The sequence below is a fragment of the Dreissena polymorpha genome, chromosome 1 (assembly GCF_020536995.1).
Source record: "Dreissena polymorpha isolate Duluth1 chromosome 1, UMN_Dpol_1.0, whole genome shotgun sequence".
Lineage (NCBI taxonomy): Eukaryota > Metazoa > Mollusca > Bivalvia > Myida > Dreissenidae > Dreissena > Dreissena polymorpha.
The window spans coordinates 86,234,529-86,254,699 of NC_068355.1; the positions used below are offsets into that span (position 1 = coordinate 86,234,529).

Genomic DNA, 20,171 nt, shown 5'->3' on the forward strand with positions numbered 1-20,171 from the left:
ATGAATTAAGCCCAGTTGTCCCAGAGTGATGCATTAAGCCCAGTTGTCCCAGAGTGATGCATTAAGCCCAGTTTTTCCAGAGTGATGCATTAAGCCCAGTTTTTCCAGAGTGGTGCATTAAGCCCAGTTTTCCCAGAGTGATGCATTAAGCCCAGTTTTCCCAGAGTGATGCATTAAGCCCAGTTTTTTCAGAGTGATGCATTAAGCCCAGTTTTCCCAGCGTGAGGCTCATCACATTGAAAGGGACCCAATCGGTGATACACACATTGTTCTAATCCCATGTCAAAAATCATTCTATATATGCTGGTTAAAATTGGAACCATACAAAGGATAATTTTTTAAACAAGACCTGTGTTTGTGAAACAAAATGCCCCTTACTTCGCTTTAAAACAGCACAGCACAAATTTTAGAGAAATTTCAAGTCCAGAGCCAAATTTTGCAAAATGGACCGGAACAAAACTCACACTTCACCTTTAAGTCATGTAGGAAAACTCACATACCAGAAATCAGCACAATATCTGAAAGTGTTGCGTGAAAAAAATCCTGAAAACGGTTATTGTAGAGAAAGTCCATGATCCATCTGTTAGCACAGATGTTAGCATAAACATGCTTGTATAAGATATAGCTGGTAAGTTTCCTCATTGTCCATTCCTGAAAAGCTTGGTTATGGCAGACATTTATTTTGAACACTGCTGTATACAATCTTTTTAATAATATTAAAATATTCGTCCTCATACAGCCGACCAAATCCACTCATTTAGTGTCTATTTTATTCCTTAACATAAAATATTTAACAAATAACAAAGCAGTACTACTTGTACACTAAACTATGCATGATGCAAGGCGTTATAGTAAATACCACAAAACCAAAGACAACAAGATGTGTTTGTGAAACACTATGTCCCATTTATTTGACCTTTGACCTTGAAGGATGACCTTGACCTTCACCTTTCACCCCTCAAAATGTGCAGCTCCATGAGATACACATGCATGCCAAATATCAAGTTGCTATCTTCAATTTTGCAAAAGTTATGGCAAATGTTAAAGTTTGACGCAAACACACACACAAACAAACCAACAGACAGACAGGGCAAAAACAATATGTCCCAACTATAGTTGTGGGGGTCATAAAAAAGTTATGCATGTACAACCACCACATAATATGATTATGTCTCAAAATCTATAACAAAACATACTTTTATAGGTACATACATGTGATGTTAATACAGTAGTAGCACAAAACCTGACACAAAAAAACTGTTCATATACAATATCCACTACATACTATGATCATACTTTAACATCTAGACACAAGCATAGGTGAATACATATGAGTATGGGTAATGGGAAATGTTAATAGAAATAAATCTATTTATAAATGTACATAACTGTTAGAACTTAGTTCCAATGATAATTTCAACTAGCCATGGTCTTTGGCAAACATTATTGTGCAACAAGAAAACAGATATATTTACATTTTTGAACATGCTTTACACATGTTAATGTTTTATGTACATAGAAATAGTCAAAACATTTCAAGCGAAAAATATACAACAAAAATATACTGTTGAATCTACTAATACAAATGATACTTGAAGACTGCCATAGCCACTAAATAACTTATGCATCAACCCAAATTTTATTTTTCCCTGACTTTTCCCTGACTTTTCTGAAATTTCTTTTTTCACTGACCATTTTTTTTTAAATTCCCTGACTTTTCACTGACCTTGAAAAAAATCAAATTTTCCTGACTTTTCAAGTAAAGTGGCAATCCTGCTTTCAGATAAAATTAATATTTAAGACATTATTGTCAAACAGTTGATGGTTAATGAAGTCAAGCATAATCTGTTGGACATAGCAACATTAAGAATGAAACTTACCTCCAAGGATCATCTGATGCTATACAGTAAATGTTTCGACCCTCAAACGATATCAAGGTTAATGAAGAGTCCTTGTATCCCAAGACATGATGGCTGAATCTGTAACAAACATATACAAGTATTAATTGGGCTTTATGCATGCGCGTAACTTCAAAGTGTCATCTCAGATAAGCCTTTGCAGTCAGCTTTTATGGATTTTTTTGTTTACAGATCCATAAACACTCCAAATCAACGAACAGTTTGTTAGATAAAGTTAACCCATAAATAAATAAGTGTTATATATAGCAATTGCCAAATTTTCAACGCCAGATTGATCTGGTAACAAAGATTTAATGACATACAAAATGCGAGTTTTCATTTTTTTGAGGGACAATAAATTCCATTTATTTTTCCACCACAATATCAGAAAATTTACAAGCGCAGACAAGATAAGCTTCAGGCAGCGTCGGAAGCATGACTTAGTTCTCATGGATAATCATTAAATCATTAATTAGCGGAGCTCAAGCGAGGACTGAGGAAGTTCCTACTCTTGGCGATTCAGCAAGAAAAACAAAGAGCCTGCAAACATAAAAGTTTAAATGGGGCAAAACTGCAGCAAGGAAAGAATGGGGTTTTCCCATGAGTTTGAAGTTGCCTGTTATCTATTATAATAGTGCGATGACCTAATAGAAAGCACAGGCAAGTGCTCTCTAAATTATGCAAATAAATGTAAACCAAATAAATCTGTATACCGAAACAAGATAACATAGTTAAACAATTTTTAGATGTTTAAAAGTTGCAGAATATTTGCATCTTACTGTTTTTAAACCAATGTACTTGTGTAAGGATCTTCCTATTGTAATTAACCTTTGTATTGCATTTTTTGTTGTCGTAAGTTTTTATATAGCATAATATTATGTGGAAAGTGTTGTTCCTGATAAGCACTCCGGGATGACACTATGCACATGCATGAAGCCACATTTTTCCCGGAACATGGCTAAATTATATACAAGTATTACACCATTTCATGTTCGAATGAATTTCACAGTCATGTATGTTGAATAGAGGGAGGATTCATATAATAACCACAATCAAAGTAAAGATTATTTGGTTGATTTCTCTTTGACTTAGGAACACTTATATCACAACATTTTTTTTTCCCAAACATTGTTAATAACCAATAAACATCAACATTGCATTTATATAATTTTGCAATCCATAAAAGAAGCCAAATAATTGCCTTATCATGCTCATCCCTTATGAAATTGTTCTGAAAATCCATCTTTAATAAACAAAGTAAAGCTCTGGACAAATATTTTCCAACACTGCCGCCCGCTCGGGCCATTCCATTGTACAGCCAGTTCCATATAAACAAAAATAGTGACATTCCACGCCCTTGAGGTTAAATTTCAGAACATGGCAATGACTTGTAAATATATCAGACAATGGAATTCCAGTATTCCTGCCAGTTCTGCTCACATACCTGTTCATAAAGTCTTTAAAAGAGCCCATATTCATACCTGTTAATAGACAGCCCATATTCATACCTGTTAATAAGACAGCCCATGTTCAAACCTGTTCATAGAGAGCCCATGTTTATACCTGTTAATAGAGAGCCCATGTTCATACTTGTTCATAGAGATCCTGTGTTCATACCTGCTCATAGAGAGCCCATGTTCATACCTGTTTATAGAGAGCCAATGTTCATATCTGTTCATAGAGAGCCCATGTTCATACCTGTTCCTTGAAAGCTAATGTTTATATCTGTTTATAGATAGCCTGTGTTCATACCTGTTCATAGAGAGCCTGTGCACATACCTTTTCATAGAGAGCCTGTGTTCATACCTTTTCATAGACAGCCTTTATTCATACCTGTGCATAGAGAGCCCGTGGTCATACATGTTCATAGAGAGCCCGTGGTCATACATGTTCATAGAGAGTCCATGAACATACCTGTTCATAAAGAGCCCATGTTCATACTTGTTCATAGACAACCAATGTTTATACCTGTTCATAAAGAGCCTGTGGTCATACATGTTCATAGAGAGCCTGTGTTCATACATGTTCATAGAGTCCATGAACATACCTGTTCATAAAGAGCCCATGTTTATATTTGTTCATAGAGAGCCTTTGTTTATACTTGTTCATAGAAAGCCCATGGTCATACATGTTCATAGAGAGCCCGTGGTCAAACATGTTCATAGAGAGCCCATGTTCATACCTGTTCATAGAGAGCCTGTGTTCATACATATTCATAGAGAGCCTTTGTTTATACCAGTTCATAGAGAGCCTGTGTTCATACCTGTTCATAGAGAGCCCATGTATATACCTGTTCATAGAGAGCCTGTGTTCATATCTGTTCAAAGGGAGCCCGTGTTCATACATGATCATAGAGAGCCCATGTTCATACCTGTTCATAGAGAGCCTGTGTTCATACCTATTCATAGAGAGCCAATTTTTATGCCTATTCATGGAGAGCCTGTGTTCATACCTGTTCATAGAGAGCCTTTGTTCATACCTGTTCATAGAGAGCATGTGTTCATACCTGTTCATAGAGAGCCCATGTTCATACCTGTTTATAGAGAGGCCCTGTCAATACCTGTTCATGGAGAGCCCATATTCATGGAGAGCCCATGTTCATACCTGTTCATAGAGAGCCAATGTTCACACATGTTCATAGAGAGCCTTTGTCAATACCTTTTCATGGAGAACCCATGTTCATACCAGTTCATAGAGAGCCTATGTCAATACCTGTTCATAAAGGGCCCATGTTCAAACCTGTTCATAGAGAGCCCATGTTCATACCTGTCCATAGAGAGCCTATGTTCATACCTGTTCATAGAGAGTATGTTATTACCTGTTCATAGAGAGCCCATGTTCATCACTGTCATAGAGCTTCTTCCAACTTTGGCAGCGACTTAACCGAGCCTTCAATATAATAATGGCAGAACATAATATTGTAAATCAAAAGGACATAATTGCCATTAAGCGCTCGCCTGAGTTTGCAGAAACCAATTATTGAAGACTTGACCTTAGGCCAAAACAAAATAATGTTGTGGTTACGGTTCCCCCACCGAGCCTATTATTTTGCTGCGACCCTACAACATTTTATTCAAAATTAAAAGCAAAAAGAACAAAATCGCGGTACAATTAAAACTGAACTGCACAAAGAATTAAAATGTGTATTTTACATGGATAAACATTTATCATAACAAGGGGTCCTGAAAGGCCCAAAGTCGCTCACCTGAGATAACAAGATATTAATGGGACAAATCTTCTGACCAAGTTTCACGAAAATCGGAAAATAAAGGTGACCTCTAGAGTGTAGACAAGGTTTTACTATAGCCATATAAGGAAAAATGCCCCGCCCCCTGGCAGCCATGTTTTTCAACCAACCGGCATCATTTTTGAACTCATCCAAGATATTATCGGGATGAATCTTCTGGCCAAGTTTCATGAAGATCGGACAGTAAATGTGCCCTCTAGAGTGTTAACAAGATTTTACTATAGCCATATAAGGAGAAATGCCCCGCCCCATGGAAGCCATTTTTTTCAAGCAAACATAATTATTTTCAAACTCATCCAAGATATCATCGAGACCAATCTTCTGACCGAATTTCATGAAGATTGGACAATAAATGTGGCCTCTAGAGTGTTAACAAGGTTTTACTATAGCCATATAAGGAAAAATGCCCCGCCCCTGGTGGCCATGTTTTTAAAGCAACCAAAACCATTTTCAAACTCATCCAATATATCATTGGAACAAATCTTCTGACCAAGTTTTATGATGATCGGAAAATAAATGTGACCTCTAGAGTGTTAACAAGGTTTAACTATAGCCATATAAGGAAAATAGCCCCGCCCCTGTGGTGGCCATGTTTTTCGAACTCGTCCAAGGTATGATTGGGATGAATCTTCTGACCAAGTTTCATTAAGATTGGAAATAAATGTGGCTTCTAGAGTGTTTACAAGATTTAACTATAGTCATATAAGGAAAAATGCCCCGCCCCTTGGCAGCCATGTTTTTCAAGCAAAGGTTACCATTTTTGAACTCATCAAAGATATTAGTGGGAAAAATCTTCTGAGCAAGTTTCATGAAGATCGGATAATAAATGTGGCTTCAAGAGTGTTAACAAGGTTTTACTAAAGCCATATAAGGAAAAAATGCCCCGCCCCCTGGAGGCCATGTTTTTCAACCAACTGGCATCATTTTCGAACTCATCCAAGATATTATTGGGATAAATCTTCTGACCAAGTTTCATGAAGATCAGACAATAAATGTGACCTCTAGAGTGTTAACAAGATTTTACTATAGCCATATAAGGAAAAATGCCCCGCCCCTTGGCAGCCATGTTTTTCAAGCAAACGTAACCATTTTCGAACTCATCCAAGATATCATTGAAACCAATCTTCTGACCAAATTTCATGAAGATTCGACAATAAATGTGGCCTCTAGAGAGTGAACAAGGCAAATGTTGACGTCGCACAACGGACAATGCACAACGAACCACGGACGACGGACAAAAGGCGATCACAAAAGCTTACCATGAGCACGTTGTGCTCAGGTGAGCTAAAAAGGAAGAAAGAAATATTATAAAAAATTATTGCCTTGTTTTGAATGACTAAAGTCCATTGTAAACTTAATGAATATGATGTTTAACATTATTTACTGGTATTTTTAAGTCAAATAAAATTTATATTATTTTTATAAGTTTAGGCAGAAATAGTAGTAGTTATAGTAGAAGTAGTAGTAGTTGTAGTCATGGTGGTGCTGACAGTAGAAAGTGTTGTAGGAGTATTAGTAAAAATCGTTGTTGTAAAAGTTGTATGAGCAGTTGCAGCAATAGTATAATTATCAGCAGTTAAACTTAAACTACTGATAATTATACTATTGCTGCAACTTTAAGTGACAATAGTAGTAGTAGCAGTTATTAGTGTGTTGTTGTTTTAGCAGTTACAAGAATAGTAGCAGTAGTGGTCGTAATAGTAGTAGAAGTAATAATAACAAAACTAGCAGCAACAGCAGCAGCAGTAGTAGCAGAAGTAGTAGCAGTAGTAGTAGCAGTTGTAGTAGTAGTAACAATAGCAGAAGCAGTAGTATAACAGTAGTAGTAGTGGTAGCAGTAGCAGTAGTAATAGTAGTAGCAGCAGCAGTAGTAGTAGTAGCAGCAGCAGTTGTAGTCTGTAGTAATAGTAGCAGCAGCAGCAGCAGCTGTTGTTGTTGTTTTTCAGAAGTAGTAGTAGTAGTAGTAGAAGTAGTAACTTTCAAAGAAATTTCTACAAGTTAAATTCCTTAACCCTGTTGTATACACACTCTGAGTTCTCTCAATATCAAACTTCAGTCCAGGTTTTCAATTAACAAACTATCTGATCAGCTTAGTCTGTCAACAGACTGATATTTTTTTCTTTTCTAATTTCACAATTACTTATTGAGATGTATTGCAATACAATATCAAAGCTCCTTTTCTCTTCTGGCTGAATTATCAGGATTCTGCCCACCTCTCTCGCAGGGTTTAACAGTCATGCATTTTAAGCAGATAAGAAAACGTAACTCTGTATAGTATAAGTACAGAACAAAAAGTAGGAGAGAGTTATCTCTATAAAATGATAATGCAGGGCTGTTAACAGTCTATGATAAGCTCTGTGTGTGAGTCAGATGTTGGTATGCCTGCTGCTAATCTATTGGTTATAACAGCCTTTTCTGATTGGCTGAATTCAAATACAGAAAGTTTACCTCTTAGATTGAAATACTGGAGTAGACACGTAGAAAATATACAGGCTAAACTTGTTTTTAAAATGAAGTTAAAGTGATTTCAAAAACAGTAGAGTTAATCAGTTTTTCCATTAACAACAAGTTCTTAAAATAATAATGTATTGATATCATTTGGAAAGTGACAGGAAGTGTTGTTTAAGAGTGATGGCTACAGTGTTTCAGCAGTCAGTCTATGAATAGAACAACTGAAGGTTTGTGCTTTTCATTATTTCTAAATATTCCTATAAATTTATTCTTCTTCTGTCATCATTGCAGACCTTTTTATGTGATATTAGAGATAATAGTATGGCAAATATTAGTTAAAAAGCAGCTGTCACACGAATTTTCACTAAGTGCAGTTTGCAGCTTGATAAAGGGAGTAATAAAACCTTTGTGGAGAAATTAATAAGGTTGAATGTAGTATCAGACGTTTATCATGCATGGCTTGGGAACTGAGGCTAAGGGAGTTTTGTGCTGTAAATGATGAGCACTCAATGCTCATTAATGATGTCAATGTTTATAAATAAATAAATTAAACCAATGGCATTGGTTTTTAGGTTTCACTGTGTATTTTCATACCAATAGAATTACACATCATTCTAATTAAAGCAATAATAAATGTGTTCTAATCTTACCAACAAATTAAGTTATGCTATGCTTTGCGATGTATTCACTTCGTTTTAAGTTCTTTTATAAAGACCATTTTACAACTAAATATTTAAAACAATATTTGAATTATGTTCCCTATACATTTTTATTATAAATGTGCTTTAACTGTAGTTGACCAGTTGATGAAAGATACTGCAGTTTGGCAGGGAAATAACCCAAGACAGCAAAGCTGCTCTTTAGGAACATTTACCAAGAGGACTTACAGGGCCACAAATTCATGGTAAATATTGTTATGCCCCGGGCTCATATAAGTAATTTAGTGTTAACCACCTGAAAGTATTAAGTCATTTTGGTATCCAATATATGGGTCTTGTTTCAATTACAGGTTATTATTATATGCATTAGCACATTAGCATTACTATCATATAGTAATATCTGAATATAAAAGTCCTAAATATGTTTGAGTTTCCAGATACATGCTAGTGTACCCCATTTTCAAGCATTTAAGAAGAAAAAAAAACAATATAAATTTCAAAATAAAAGAGTCATATAACAAGAGTTGCAGAGGACAGTGCGCTCGACTATTCGAGTGCTTGACAGTATAACGTAAGCCATCATGGAGAGGGGTGGGGGTATAATGTGGGTGTGTGATCATTTAATGGATGATCTTTCAAAAATAAGAAGAAAAAAAATTGGGGGTGGGGGGGTGGGTGGGGGGCTATAATGTGGGTGTGTGATCATTTAATAGATGATCTTTCAAAAATAAGAAAACAAAAATTGTTAATTTTTTTTGGGGGGGGGGGGGGGGGTTGGGGGGTGGGGGATGGTGTTCTGGGGTGGGGCGTGGGGGATGGTTTGGGTGGAGTGCATTGTGGTATGTCAGGTAAGTGTTGTTTTGTCAAACTTTAAGATAGATTTATCAATAATAAGCATATTCTTAGTATAAAAGGGGCAATAATTCTGTCAAAATGCTAGATACAGATGTCTGCTCTTGTTAATAGGTTGGGGTCATGATGGTAAACAAGTATGCAAAACATGTAAGCAATATGTCAAGGGACATTGGAAATATTTGGGGTAGTACGCAAACTTAAAACATTTGCACGCTAATGCTAACAGCAATGCCGAAGCCGGGGTGAGTAGGATAGCTCCACAAAATATATATATATATATATATATATATATATATATATATATATATATATTGTCGAGCTAAAAAAATAATTAAAATCACCAATTTATTCACTTGAAATTCTCAGATTTCCTGTTGCCTTTTCGCAAGTAGATTAAAATCCGCTTGCAAACTTTAAGAGAATAAATTTCAATAAATGGAAAAGAATTGTTTACTACTTACACTAGTAAATGTTCGCTAAAATACAAAAAAAATCAGATGTACCAAATTGAGCAGTGATATGAAATATCTAAAATAAATTAAAATATGAATGAGCATTAAGTATAGATATTCAATCGTATGATTGCTGCACATTTGCTTTTACAGATGAAAGTAAACAACTTAAGACTTTCTTGTAATATTGTTTGCTTTTTTTCTTTAAAGGCTCTATAAAGGTGAAGATCCGTAATTATTTACCGATTTTTAAATATTTTTTCCGTATTTTATATATAAAGGTTATCAAAAAACAATATGTATATGCTATTGGACATTACCATAAAAATATGAGCAATACAACTTGTTTTGAGCTCAAAATACAGTGTCCTCCAAGTCAAGCATGATTACAAACAATCAGTTTATTTACATCGCTGTTTACTCAGGAAAGTGAAAGTGACTCAGGTCACCAAAAATATATCGTTGATTTTCAATGTTTTCCGGTATTACTCACAAAGTATGTCTCTTAATGGTCAAAACGTGATCTAATTAGTTACTTTTTGCTGGTAAAAAGTAGTTTTAAATAGAATTAAAAGTGAATGTTCTTTTGGCAATTTTTAGCATACGTCACCGCTTTGGGGCTACACATCACGTTAGTTGCAAAGTTGTAAACATTTCTTCCAATTATGAAACGGGTATATCTTCAATACTTCTTGACAACGTTGCACCTCAGCTGTGTTATTAGCATTTTTTTATGCAAGGGTAACTGAAATCCGGTAAAAATTAGGCAAGTTTATATGCATAATAATTTATTTGTCACCTTTATAGGGCCTTTAAGAGATCATGCAGGATCCGTACAGGATAACACCAGTACAAGTTCTATAAAAAATCAACGACCTACTGAACCCAGCTAATTAACACACAAGTTTTAAAAATCTGTAATTTTATCTCACCTGGGTACTGTTTTACTAAGCTGCCTACACAAGTTTTAGACTTGCAATTATATTTTAAATTGTCACTTGGAAAGTAATACATGCATTATGTTCTGAATTTCTTTAAACAATAAAATTATATTAAAGTATATTAATGAAATGAACACCTACATTGCATTTAAGTGAAAGCAGCTGAGAAAAATAGTACCCTGGTGCTCATGGGCAGCTGCATATATTGTGACATACATGAAGGAGCTATTTTTTTAAAAAACTTTAATTTTTCATTTTGTTTTTTGTATATCATTTGTACAGAGTTTGTGAATTGTTACTTTATATAACTTAACTTGATTGTATTTTGTTACTTTTAGTACATTTTGTGAAGGTTGTATTATACTTTTCAACTTTTAAAGAAGTGCCTGTTCTGTAATGTAAGGGCCTGATTTTCATTTGTGAGCGAATCTCACATATAATGCAGACGCAATTTTGCAAATCAGTATGGATCAGTATGGGCTTAGGTACGGCAGGAACTGTAACCCGTGACTGCCTGTGTGGATAACTCCAGTAACTTAAGCAGACCATTGCTAAAAAGCGTCTGCTTTAATCACCGCATCTACCTGTTCTCACAAAGTACATAGAGAGTATTTAACAACTTGTAGCAAGACAACTTTGGCCAGTCTAGGGTTTTATCATTGAAATCTGTACATATTGGCTGCTTTCAGGGAAAAGGGGGCTTAAAAGCCGGATCTCACTTGCTTGATTTTGCGGTGGTAAAAATATTACCAACATTAACTAGTAGGCTGGGTTTACCTGCCAGTGATTTGCTGCTAACATTAGAGTGTTAAAAATATAAATAGAAACATGTGTTTGAGCAGACAGCATTTGGATCTGTATTTACATGTAAACTTGATTTGAGTCATTCGCTAGCTACTGGCTGAGAGAAGTTCATAACTTTTCAAGTGGGCAGTGCTTAGCATTTACAGCGAAATATGAATTTCAAGCAGACAACAAAAAACTTTTTCTGTAAGTCAATAACTATATAACTTTCAAGCACCTAATTACACATACATATTGTTTGTATACTAAAGTATATGCATGCCAAATTTCATTGGAAAATATTAAATACAAACTTAAATATTATGAAAATAATCATTTTTGTTTTCTGCTGTTTACACACCAGTGTACATCTGAAAAGTAGACATTTGGTGAGTTTGTGGCCCTTTTATACTGCTTCTCTGGTGTTTAATGAATATCAAATAAGATTAGCCTGTGCACACTGATTAGCTGTATCAATGATTTGAAAAAAACAACACACATCTCGACTTGTGTTTAAGACACACTCTTTATAAATTTGAATGGGTTGTGATCATTTCAAACTTGCGATATAAAAAGCTATAACATTATTTTGAAAACTGAGTTGCGTCTAAGATTATACAACAGCGAACAAATTCAGTGCCTTCAGCGCTTTGATTGATAACGGACCTAGAGGCTTTGTGAGAATGTATTTAACAAAACTTGTTTAATTTGAATAATTTGTTAAATAAATTCAATACATTTCGTAATCTGATATTATATTGTGATGAATTTAGAACAAAAAAATACATCTTAGAAACTAAGGCATTATGTGGATTTTTGGTTTTGTTTTAATCTTACCTTAAATTATGATTTATTTAAGCTGTGAGTATTGTATTCATCTAATACATGAATATTGTTTTTGGACCAGGAATTTCTTTTTCCTTTTCAGTGACCATGGTATAAGGTGGACAATTTTCCATGTTATACCAGGCATCCATGGAATATTAAACATGGAAAAAATACCGTCCGAATACTACATGTTATCTGGAAAACTATGGCAAAAAATCCATGTTTTCCATGGTTTTCCAGATTACATGGAGTTTTCGGATGGTATTTATTCCATGCTGGCTGGAAAACCCTGGAAAATGTTCCAGGTTTTTTTATTGCAGGCTGGAAATTGTTCCATGGTAATAATTCCAGGGAACCTCGAAAACCATGGAAACTATTCGAGGCTATTTCCACAAACCATGGAAATTTTCCATATTTTTTTTTAAATATTGACGCTGGAAAAGGCCGGAAACTTAGTCCAAATACTCCAGCCTCATATTTTCCATGGATTTCCATGGAAAATCCTGGACAAAGTACGCCCGGGAGGCTCAACATTCAAAATGCAGTGGTCAAGTGGTTTTCATACAGTACAGCCAACGCGGAACAAACATAATCCTCGTTCATGCCACGGCCAGAACATTAGTACTTGGCGGCCGCGTCGTGTGTTCACGCGGCGTATGGCCGAGGCATGCGGCATCATCCGCACGACGACGCCCAGTCTATATTAATCTTGTGTACTTTTGCGGCCTAAATCCGCCACATACGTACGCGGCGTATCAAGTGCAAAGATATACACCTACATGAACATTTGTGTAGCATAACCTAGATTTACGCTGCTTTGTTAATTATTAATTTCACGTTTTAATTAGCGGATATGATTTTTATATGATGCTTTATAGACTATTTATATAATATCATAGTATCAAGTAGAAAAAAATGTTATTTATATAAAATAAATTTTATTAAGACTTATGAAGGTACTTATTGTTATTTATGTATTAACATACTTCTAAAAGTAACAAGAGGGCCAAGATGGCCGAAATTCGCTCACCTCAGAGGAGTCAGTTCATTCAATCTTTACCTAATGTCAAACGTGACCTAGATATTGACCAGACATACATCCTGGTCAAGTTTAATCATTATTGAACCAAAACTCAATACATGTAGGGAGTGTTTTTGTTTTTGTAAGATTTGAAATGGTGACCTATCATCAAGGTTTCTCTCTATATAGTCACATAAGGAAAACTGCCCCACCCCACTGGCAGCCATGTTTATTGACCCATCGGGACCATTTGCAAACTCATCTGAGATATATATAAAACCAATCTTTTCACCAAGTTTCATGATGATTGGGCAAAAAATATGACTTCTAGAGCTTTCTTTTACTATATAAATATAAGAAAACTGCCCCCACCCCCCGGCAGACATGTTATTCAACTGACCGGAACCATTTTCCAACTCAACTCTCGTATCAAGGAAACAAAAATTCTGACAAAATTTAATGAAAATTGGGCCAAAAATGTGACTTCTAGAGTGTTCACATGTTTTCACTAAATACATATAGAGAAAATTGACCCGCCCACTGGCCGCGATGTTTTTTCACAGATCTGGACCATTTTCCAACTCGTCCGACATATCAATAAAACCAATGTTTTGATAACTTTCATGATGATTGGGCCAAAATTGTGACTTCTAGAGTGTTTACAAGGTTTCTCTATAGCCATGTGAGGAAAACTGCCCCGCCCACTGGCAACCATGTTTTTCAATGGACCGGAACCACTTTTGAACTCAACCAACATATCATTAAGACAGACATATAGACGAAGTTACATGAAGATTGGGCATTAAATGTGACTTGTACAGTGTTTACAAGCTCAGAGGTCCAGATAAGATGCGTATTTGCGTAAAATACGCATGAAAAAAAAGAAAATACGCATGGCTTAAAATTTTGTTGAGTAAAAAACTCCTGGCTAAATTCGGATTACGTATCGTGTGCAATTTCAATGCGTATTAGCCGTTTATACATGAAAATAAGTTCATGTAATCATAACTGGTTCCCGTCATTGTGTCCACACCAGTAAAAACGTAGTGACATCACCATCTGTGTACATAATGTGGTTCCCGACCTAATTTACTCCTCACTCAGAACGGTATCATTTCATTTTGGCCCACGATAAAGGCTGATGTTGACACAACGGACTCTCCGCTGCATTGTTGAAAATCGATATACGCTAATGGTGAAAACATTTGACATCACATTCGAAAAAAACCCAAATCGCCCAACTTCAAGCATATAAGTTTTGCTATTAGTTCATCTCTTGTGTGGCACTATGGAAACACCTTTTTCCTTCAAGCACTTTTTAAATGGCAGCCGTAATACACATATATAATTAACAAGTTTTACGGATACCACCCGCTTACCATTCAGATAATTTGACTAAGCACATGTTTAAACTGTTAGATATATTAAAATCCGGTTTGCAATCAATTAATCCACTAGAGTCATTATGTAATGCGAAAACTTGCTGCTTGTTTGTTTTTCATATGACCGTCACGATCTGTGCCGCCCTGACCGGCAGTCCCTGTCCCGAAAGAATCCGGGTCGTTTCGCCCTAAATCCCGTTCGCCCCCCGAGTCGTTTCGCCCCCCGAGTCGTTTCGCCCTGGGTCGTTTCGCCCTTATTCCTGGGTCGTTTTGCCCTTATTTTTATACGTATAGCGATATTAAAGGATTTATCTTAGGCTTGTCAGAAGCTGAATGGGATATTGTTTAATACAGTATTATATTATCTTAATTACTGTTTATTTTGTCTTTTGAAATAAAACAAAGTACAAAGTTATTTATATTGCATATATATTGATAGCTCTAATATGAATAATAAGAATACACATGTATAAACAAAACATTCAATACAATGTCGAAGCACACATACACAATAATTTGACATACATTTTATTTTATCTAACATAAAACAACTGAGAAAATCACATCGAAATACAGATTTCATTTTATATTTATTAATGAACAAAACATTCAATCCAGTGTCGAAGCACACATACACACTAATTTGACATACATCTTATTTTACCTAACATAAAACAACTTAGCAAATCACATCAAAATTACATTGAACACAATGTGGTAGAATACACACACAATCAGTTGATATAAACTTTGTATTTTACAACAGTTTTTTTTTAGTTTTGCTTATTTTAATGTCCGTAACAGACTTCATCGTCTGTTTGATAACACTATCCACTTCACTCCCCAGACAATCCGACAACTAAGTCTGCCGTCATGTTGTCGGACGGCCCGTACAATCTGGACACGGACTTTAAGAAATGTGTTGTGGTTACTCCATTCCCCATGTATTTGTCCCACAGGGATTGTATCTTTTCCTCCAACTTGGTGCATTTGGTTGATCTCTGCCTCAGTCATCAAGGTTGGTACAAGAACGTAGATGGAGCAGCCACCATATCTAACGGTAGTATTCAGCTTGTGGTGCCAACCTGAAATAAGGTGATACTCCTTGGCTGATATACCTAAACAGAAGACCCTGATATACACTGATAAGACCCGGTTTTCCATATGCACTACGCATTTTGAAAGTCTATGTAGAGCTCTATTTCCGCGTTCATGTTTTTTTTTTTTATTATTTGTATTCTAATTTCTATTTAATTGTTATAAATTTTGTACAAGCTTATATTTTTTACTTTAAATGAGCTATGAAAGATATTGAAAACAGCTGTCTCCTAATCAGTAACAATACCGTATTTCTCACCACTAAAATTACAATAAACAGATAATCTGTCAGTCATTCAGAGCTGATGAGGGTACTGATTATCGAGGAGTAGATAAGGCTATTACTGATAGGGGTTGTATAGAGATAAGGCTGTAGTATGGAATACTTAAATAAATAAATTTTTTAATTTGTTAATGCTTTACAATTTAATATTTAAATAATTAATGTATAACCGTAACTCAACAAATTTTAAAAATGTTGGTAAATTTTATTAAAGTATTAAATAAATAAACATTTGATTTTTGTAAAAATTGTATGATTGAGAAGCTAATTGAAGTTGAAATATGGTAGAAATAATATTTGTTAATACCGCAAATCGAAGAATGGACAGGATTATTAATTATTAAACTATGGAAATTGTATTACATATAAAATTTTATGACAAACAGCGTATTTTATAACAACGACAACATGCAGACAAATAGCGCCGACACGAAATATAAATAAAATAGATAAGCATCTCGTACCTGTATCACATGTCCGATGTTGCCATCTGTCACATAAATCACATGTGATGGCATGTTGGCGAGGTGAGACTATCCGATCACACGAAATACACAATTCGTCTGCCATAAGAACGTGTCGAAATATAAATTCACGAATGACGCTGCCATGGCCAAGTTGCTTTTTATATACACTTTCGGCGAATATCTTGAGATCAAAAGATGCAAACTGGCTTAAAGTTTATAAAAACAATATCACGCCTTTATAATGTCTCCTTTTGATGTTTCTGTGCTAGTAATTAGTCAATCATCTGATCACACGTCTTCCGATCTAAGTGTGTTTGATAATTGTTAAATTGGTCCCGAAATTATTTTAACTGGCAAATCAATGCATCATACCTCTGCCAAACTAATTAAGCGTAATACTTTACGTTTGTGACACAATGAATCATAACGTTTCCGTTAATTAATTGCAATTAAAATCAAACGGATAATTGAGCAAACATCAAATTTGTAATAATTAAATAATCTTAATTTCCCATATATCATAAACAAGTACTAAATTTAAATTGCAATTAATAATAAAATTTGTATTAAAAATCTTAATTTTCCATATATGTTAAACAAATACTATTAGGAGAGAAAGAATCATTTACAAAAGCCTAATATTACATAATAATTAAATAAGGGCGAAACAACCCACTTGTAAGGACGAAACGACCCTGGGCGAAACGACCCGGGGTGACAGAGGGCGAACGGGATTAAGGGCGAAACGACCCGAGACCGTCCCGAAAGCGCTTTTCTTTTTGTGACATGTTCAGCAGCGTCTGCATGTTTTGTGTTTTATTGTCATGTAAATTAAACAAAAATCAATGGCGAGCCAGTTATAAATGGTCGATCTCTATTAAGTCGACATCGTCATTAGTAACACCAGAAAAAAGTGTACGCCCTATTATTGACAGTATATTAAATAAAACAAAAGTTATTGCTTTATTGTGTACAAAACTGCTTGTAATAGCAAGTTAACACTACAAGTACAATTTATTATTAATTCAGGTCCTTTGAACATAAATACTCCTTAAAATTATCGGATTATGATTTTTACTCATCAATTAAAAAATTCATGAGTGAAATACCCCTCGGCTGAAAAAATTATCTGGAGCTCTGTACAAGCTTTTTCTTTTTTATGACCTAGTGACCTAGTTTTTGACCCAGCATTGCCCAGTTTCAAACTTGAGCAAGATATCATTGGGACAAATCTTCTGACCAAGTTTCATGAAGATCGGACAATAAATGTGGCCTCATAGTGTTTACGAACAAATGTGGACGGACGGACGACAAACACCGGTCACAAAAGCATACCTGAGCAATCAGGTGAGCTAAAAAACATCCAACCTCAAATAACAATTAACACATAAATGATACACAAATCTACAGTACAGCCAAAGCGGAACAAACGTATTTCGCGATCCGCGGCGGCAAGGCGAAACGAGTCGATGCCGCGTCAGTCGTTGAAGCCGCGACAGTATGCGGCGGCAAGTCGCATTTCGCCACGAAACTTCGCATCTGTCCGCCGAGGCATGCCGCGGTCCGCGACATGATGCCGAGTCGATGCGATCATGAAATAATTTTTTTTTAATTATTAGTTACATGTAGTTAACAAATTTTGAAAGAACAATTATAATAATAATTAAAATCATAATAAATTTATTGTGCGCGGATTGTATTAGCATATACATGTAAGCATAGTAAATGTGTCTGGCCAATTATTAAGTTTGTTTCCCGCCCCTAGCGTATGTATTTCACACATAAACAAGGTCACGTAATTATGTTTTCGCACATACAAGTGGTCAAGGCTCCAGCATATGGTGGATTTATAAATTAATTGCATGTTGATTCCGCTATTATATTTTAGCTGAGAAAATTAGCAGTTTGAAGCCACATCAATAATCAAGACGGTGACGACGTATTTGTTGTTTTGTTAATTATCAGCTTATTATAACTATTGTTTGAATATGCGTATATAAACACGTTTTATTTTGTTCATATTATACAGTTAATATCGCTACTTATTACCCGATAATCCCGTATATTCCAGTGTTAAAGCAAATGCTGGTAAATATTTACGATACACAAACATTCTCGATATTTCCTTAAGTATCAAATACATTTTGGCATTTGTTACTATTTATAGAGATGATGAAATAACGTCTAATCGGGGCGTTTTTTTTCTCCACTGAACACACAATTTATGCCTGACGTGATGTTCATGTATTTATACAACACAAAATACACCCAAACTTTCCAAACGACGTTCTACATGTCTGCATAATTTTCGCGCGCTTTTTATGAAACAAAGGATATTTTAGCACTGTTTATTTGACGCTAGAATTTGCCAAAGGACGCGTTAGCATTAAAATTCGGAAGTGTGTTTCGGATTACAAATTTAATAATGATAATCGAACAAAACATAAACAGTTGCGCGTAATTAATTCTACGCTACACATACATGTATGTACATGTAGGTGGATATCTTTTCACTCGATCCGCCGCGTACGTATGCGGCGGATTTACCGCGTGAACACACGATTCGGCTGCCGCGGACTAATAATCTGGCCGTGGCGTAGCCGCGGATTATGTTTGTGCCGCTTTGGCTGTACTGTACACTGTATTATTATGAAAACATTAATAATCAAAGGGGAGTAACTACTGTAAACTTAAATGCAATATTTAGAAGAATTGTCTCGCATGTTACATGACCTTAATTCATGATTGTTTACAAGCCTTTTTACAATATAAGCCTTTTTACTATATAAATATAAGGAAAACTGCGCTGTCCCCCTGGCAACCATGTTTTTCAACAGACCGGAACCATTTGTTAACTTAACTCACATATCTAGGAAACAAAAGTTCTGACAAAATTTCATGAAAATTGAGCCAAAAATGTGACTTCTAGAGTGTTGACATGTTTTCACTATATACATACAGAGAAAAATGCCCCGCCCACTGGCGGCCATGTTTTTTCACCGATCTGGACCATTTTCGAACATGTCCGAGAAATCAATAAAACCAATGTTTTGACCAACTTTCATGATGATTGGGCAAAAATTGTGACATCCAGAATGTATACAAGGTTTTTCTATAGCCAAATAAGGAAAACTGCCCCGCCCACTGGCGGCCATGTTTTTCAACGGACTGGAACCACTTTTGAACTCAACCAACATATCATTAAGACAAACATTTTGACAAAGTTACATGAAGATTGGGCATGAAATGTGACTTCTACAGTGTTGACAAGTTTTTTCTTTTTTTTGACCTAGTTTTTGACCCGGCACGACCCAGTTTCGAACTCGACTGAGATTTTATTGGGACAAAGCTTCTGACCAAGTTTTATGAAGATCGGACAATGAATGTGGCCTCTAGAGTGTTTTCGGTTAACGAACGGACGGACGACGGACAAAGACCGGTCACAAAAGCTCACCTGAGCAATCAGGTGAGCTAATAAAAATATAGTCAATGCCATTATTCATTAATGTAGTAAGGTTCCTTAAATGATTGTCCTTATTAATAAAGTTGGAATTACTTGCGGTTTTCACACCGCGATCAAGTGGCTACAACTTTTTTGGGGCCAGTGAAACCCCTGCTAACTAATCATTTTAAAAGATTTTTATTTTATGATGCATCATACCGCAGATCGCGGCTTGCTTTGGCGGACAGATGCGAAGCATCGCGGCGAAATGCGACGTGCCGCCGCATACTGACGCGGCTTCAATGGTCGACTCAGCATCGACTCATTGCGCCTATACTCCGCGGATCGCAAAATATGTTTGTTC

At 35.6% G+C, this 20,171-nt stretch overlaps 1 protein-coding gene across 6 annotated transcripts in view; it reads right to left on the reverse strand.

Moving 5' to 3' along the window:
• The window catches only part of LOC127838930 (uncharacterized), a 75,346-nt gene that overhangs the window by 17,446 nt on the left and 37,729 nt on the right, over positions 1 to 20,171 (reverse strand). For 5 of the 6 annotated variants that reach the window (XR_008030051.1, XR_008030062.1, XR_008030073.1 and 2 more), the window contains exons 7-9: positions 9,572 to 9,586; positions 4,717 to 4,787; positions 1,881 to 1,979 (exon numbers count right to left, since the gene is read on the reverse strand). Coding sequence is in view for 2 of the 6 variants with exons in the window: in XM_052367071.1 (XP_052223031.1) it covers positions 1,881 to 1,979; positions 4,717 to 4,787; positions 9,572 to 9,586 (185 nt within the window). In the remaining 4 variants the exon portion in view is untranslated. The remainder of the gene's footprint in view (positions 1 to 1,880; positions 1,980 to 4,716; positions 4,788 to 9,571; positions 9,587 to 20,171) is intronic. The other variant, XM_052367080.1, reaches the window with a different exon arrangement.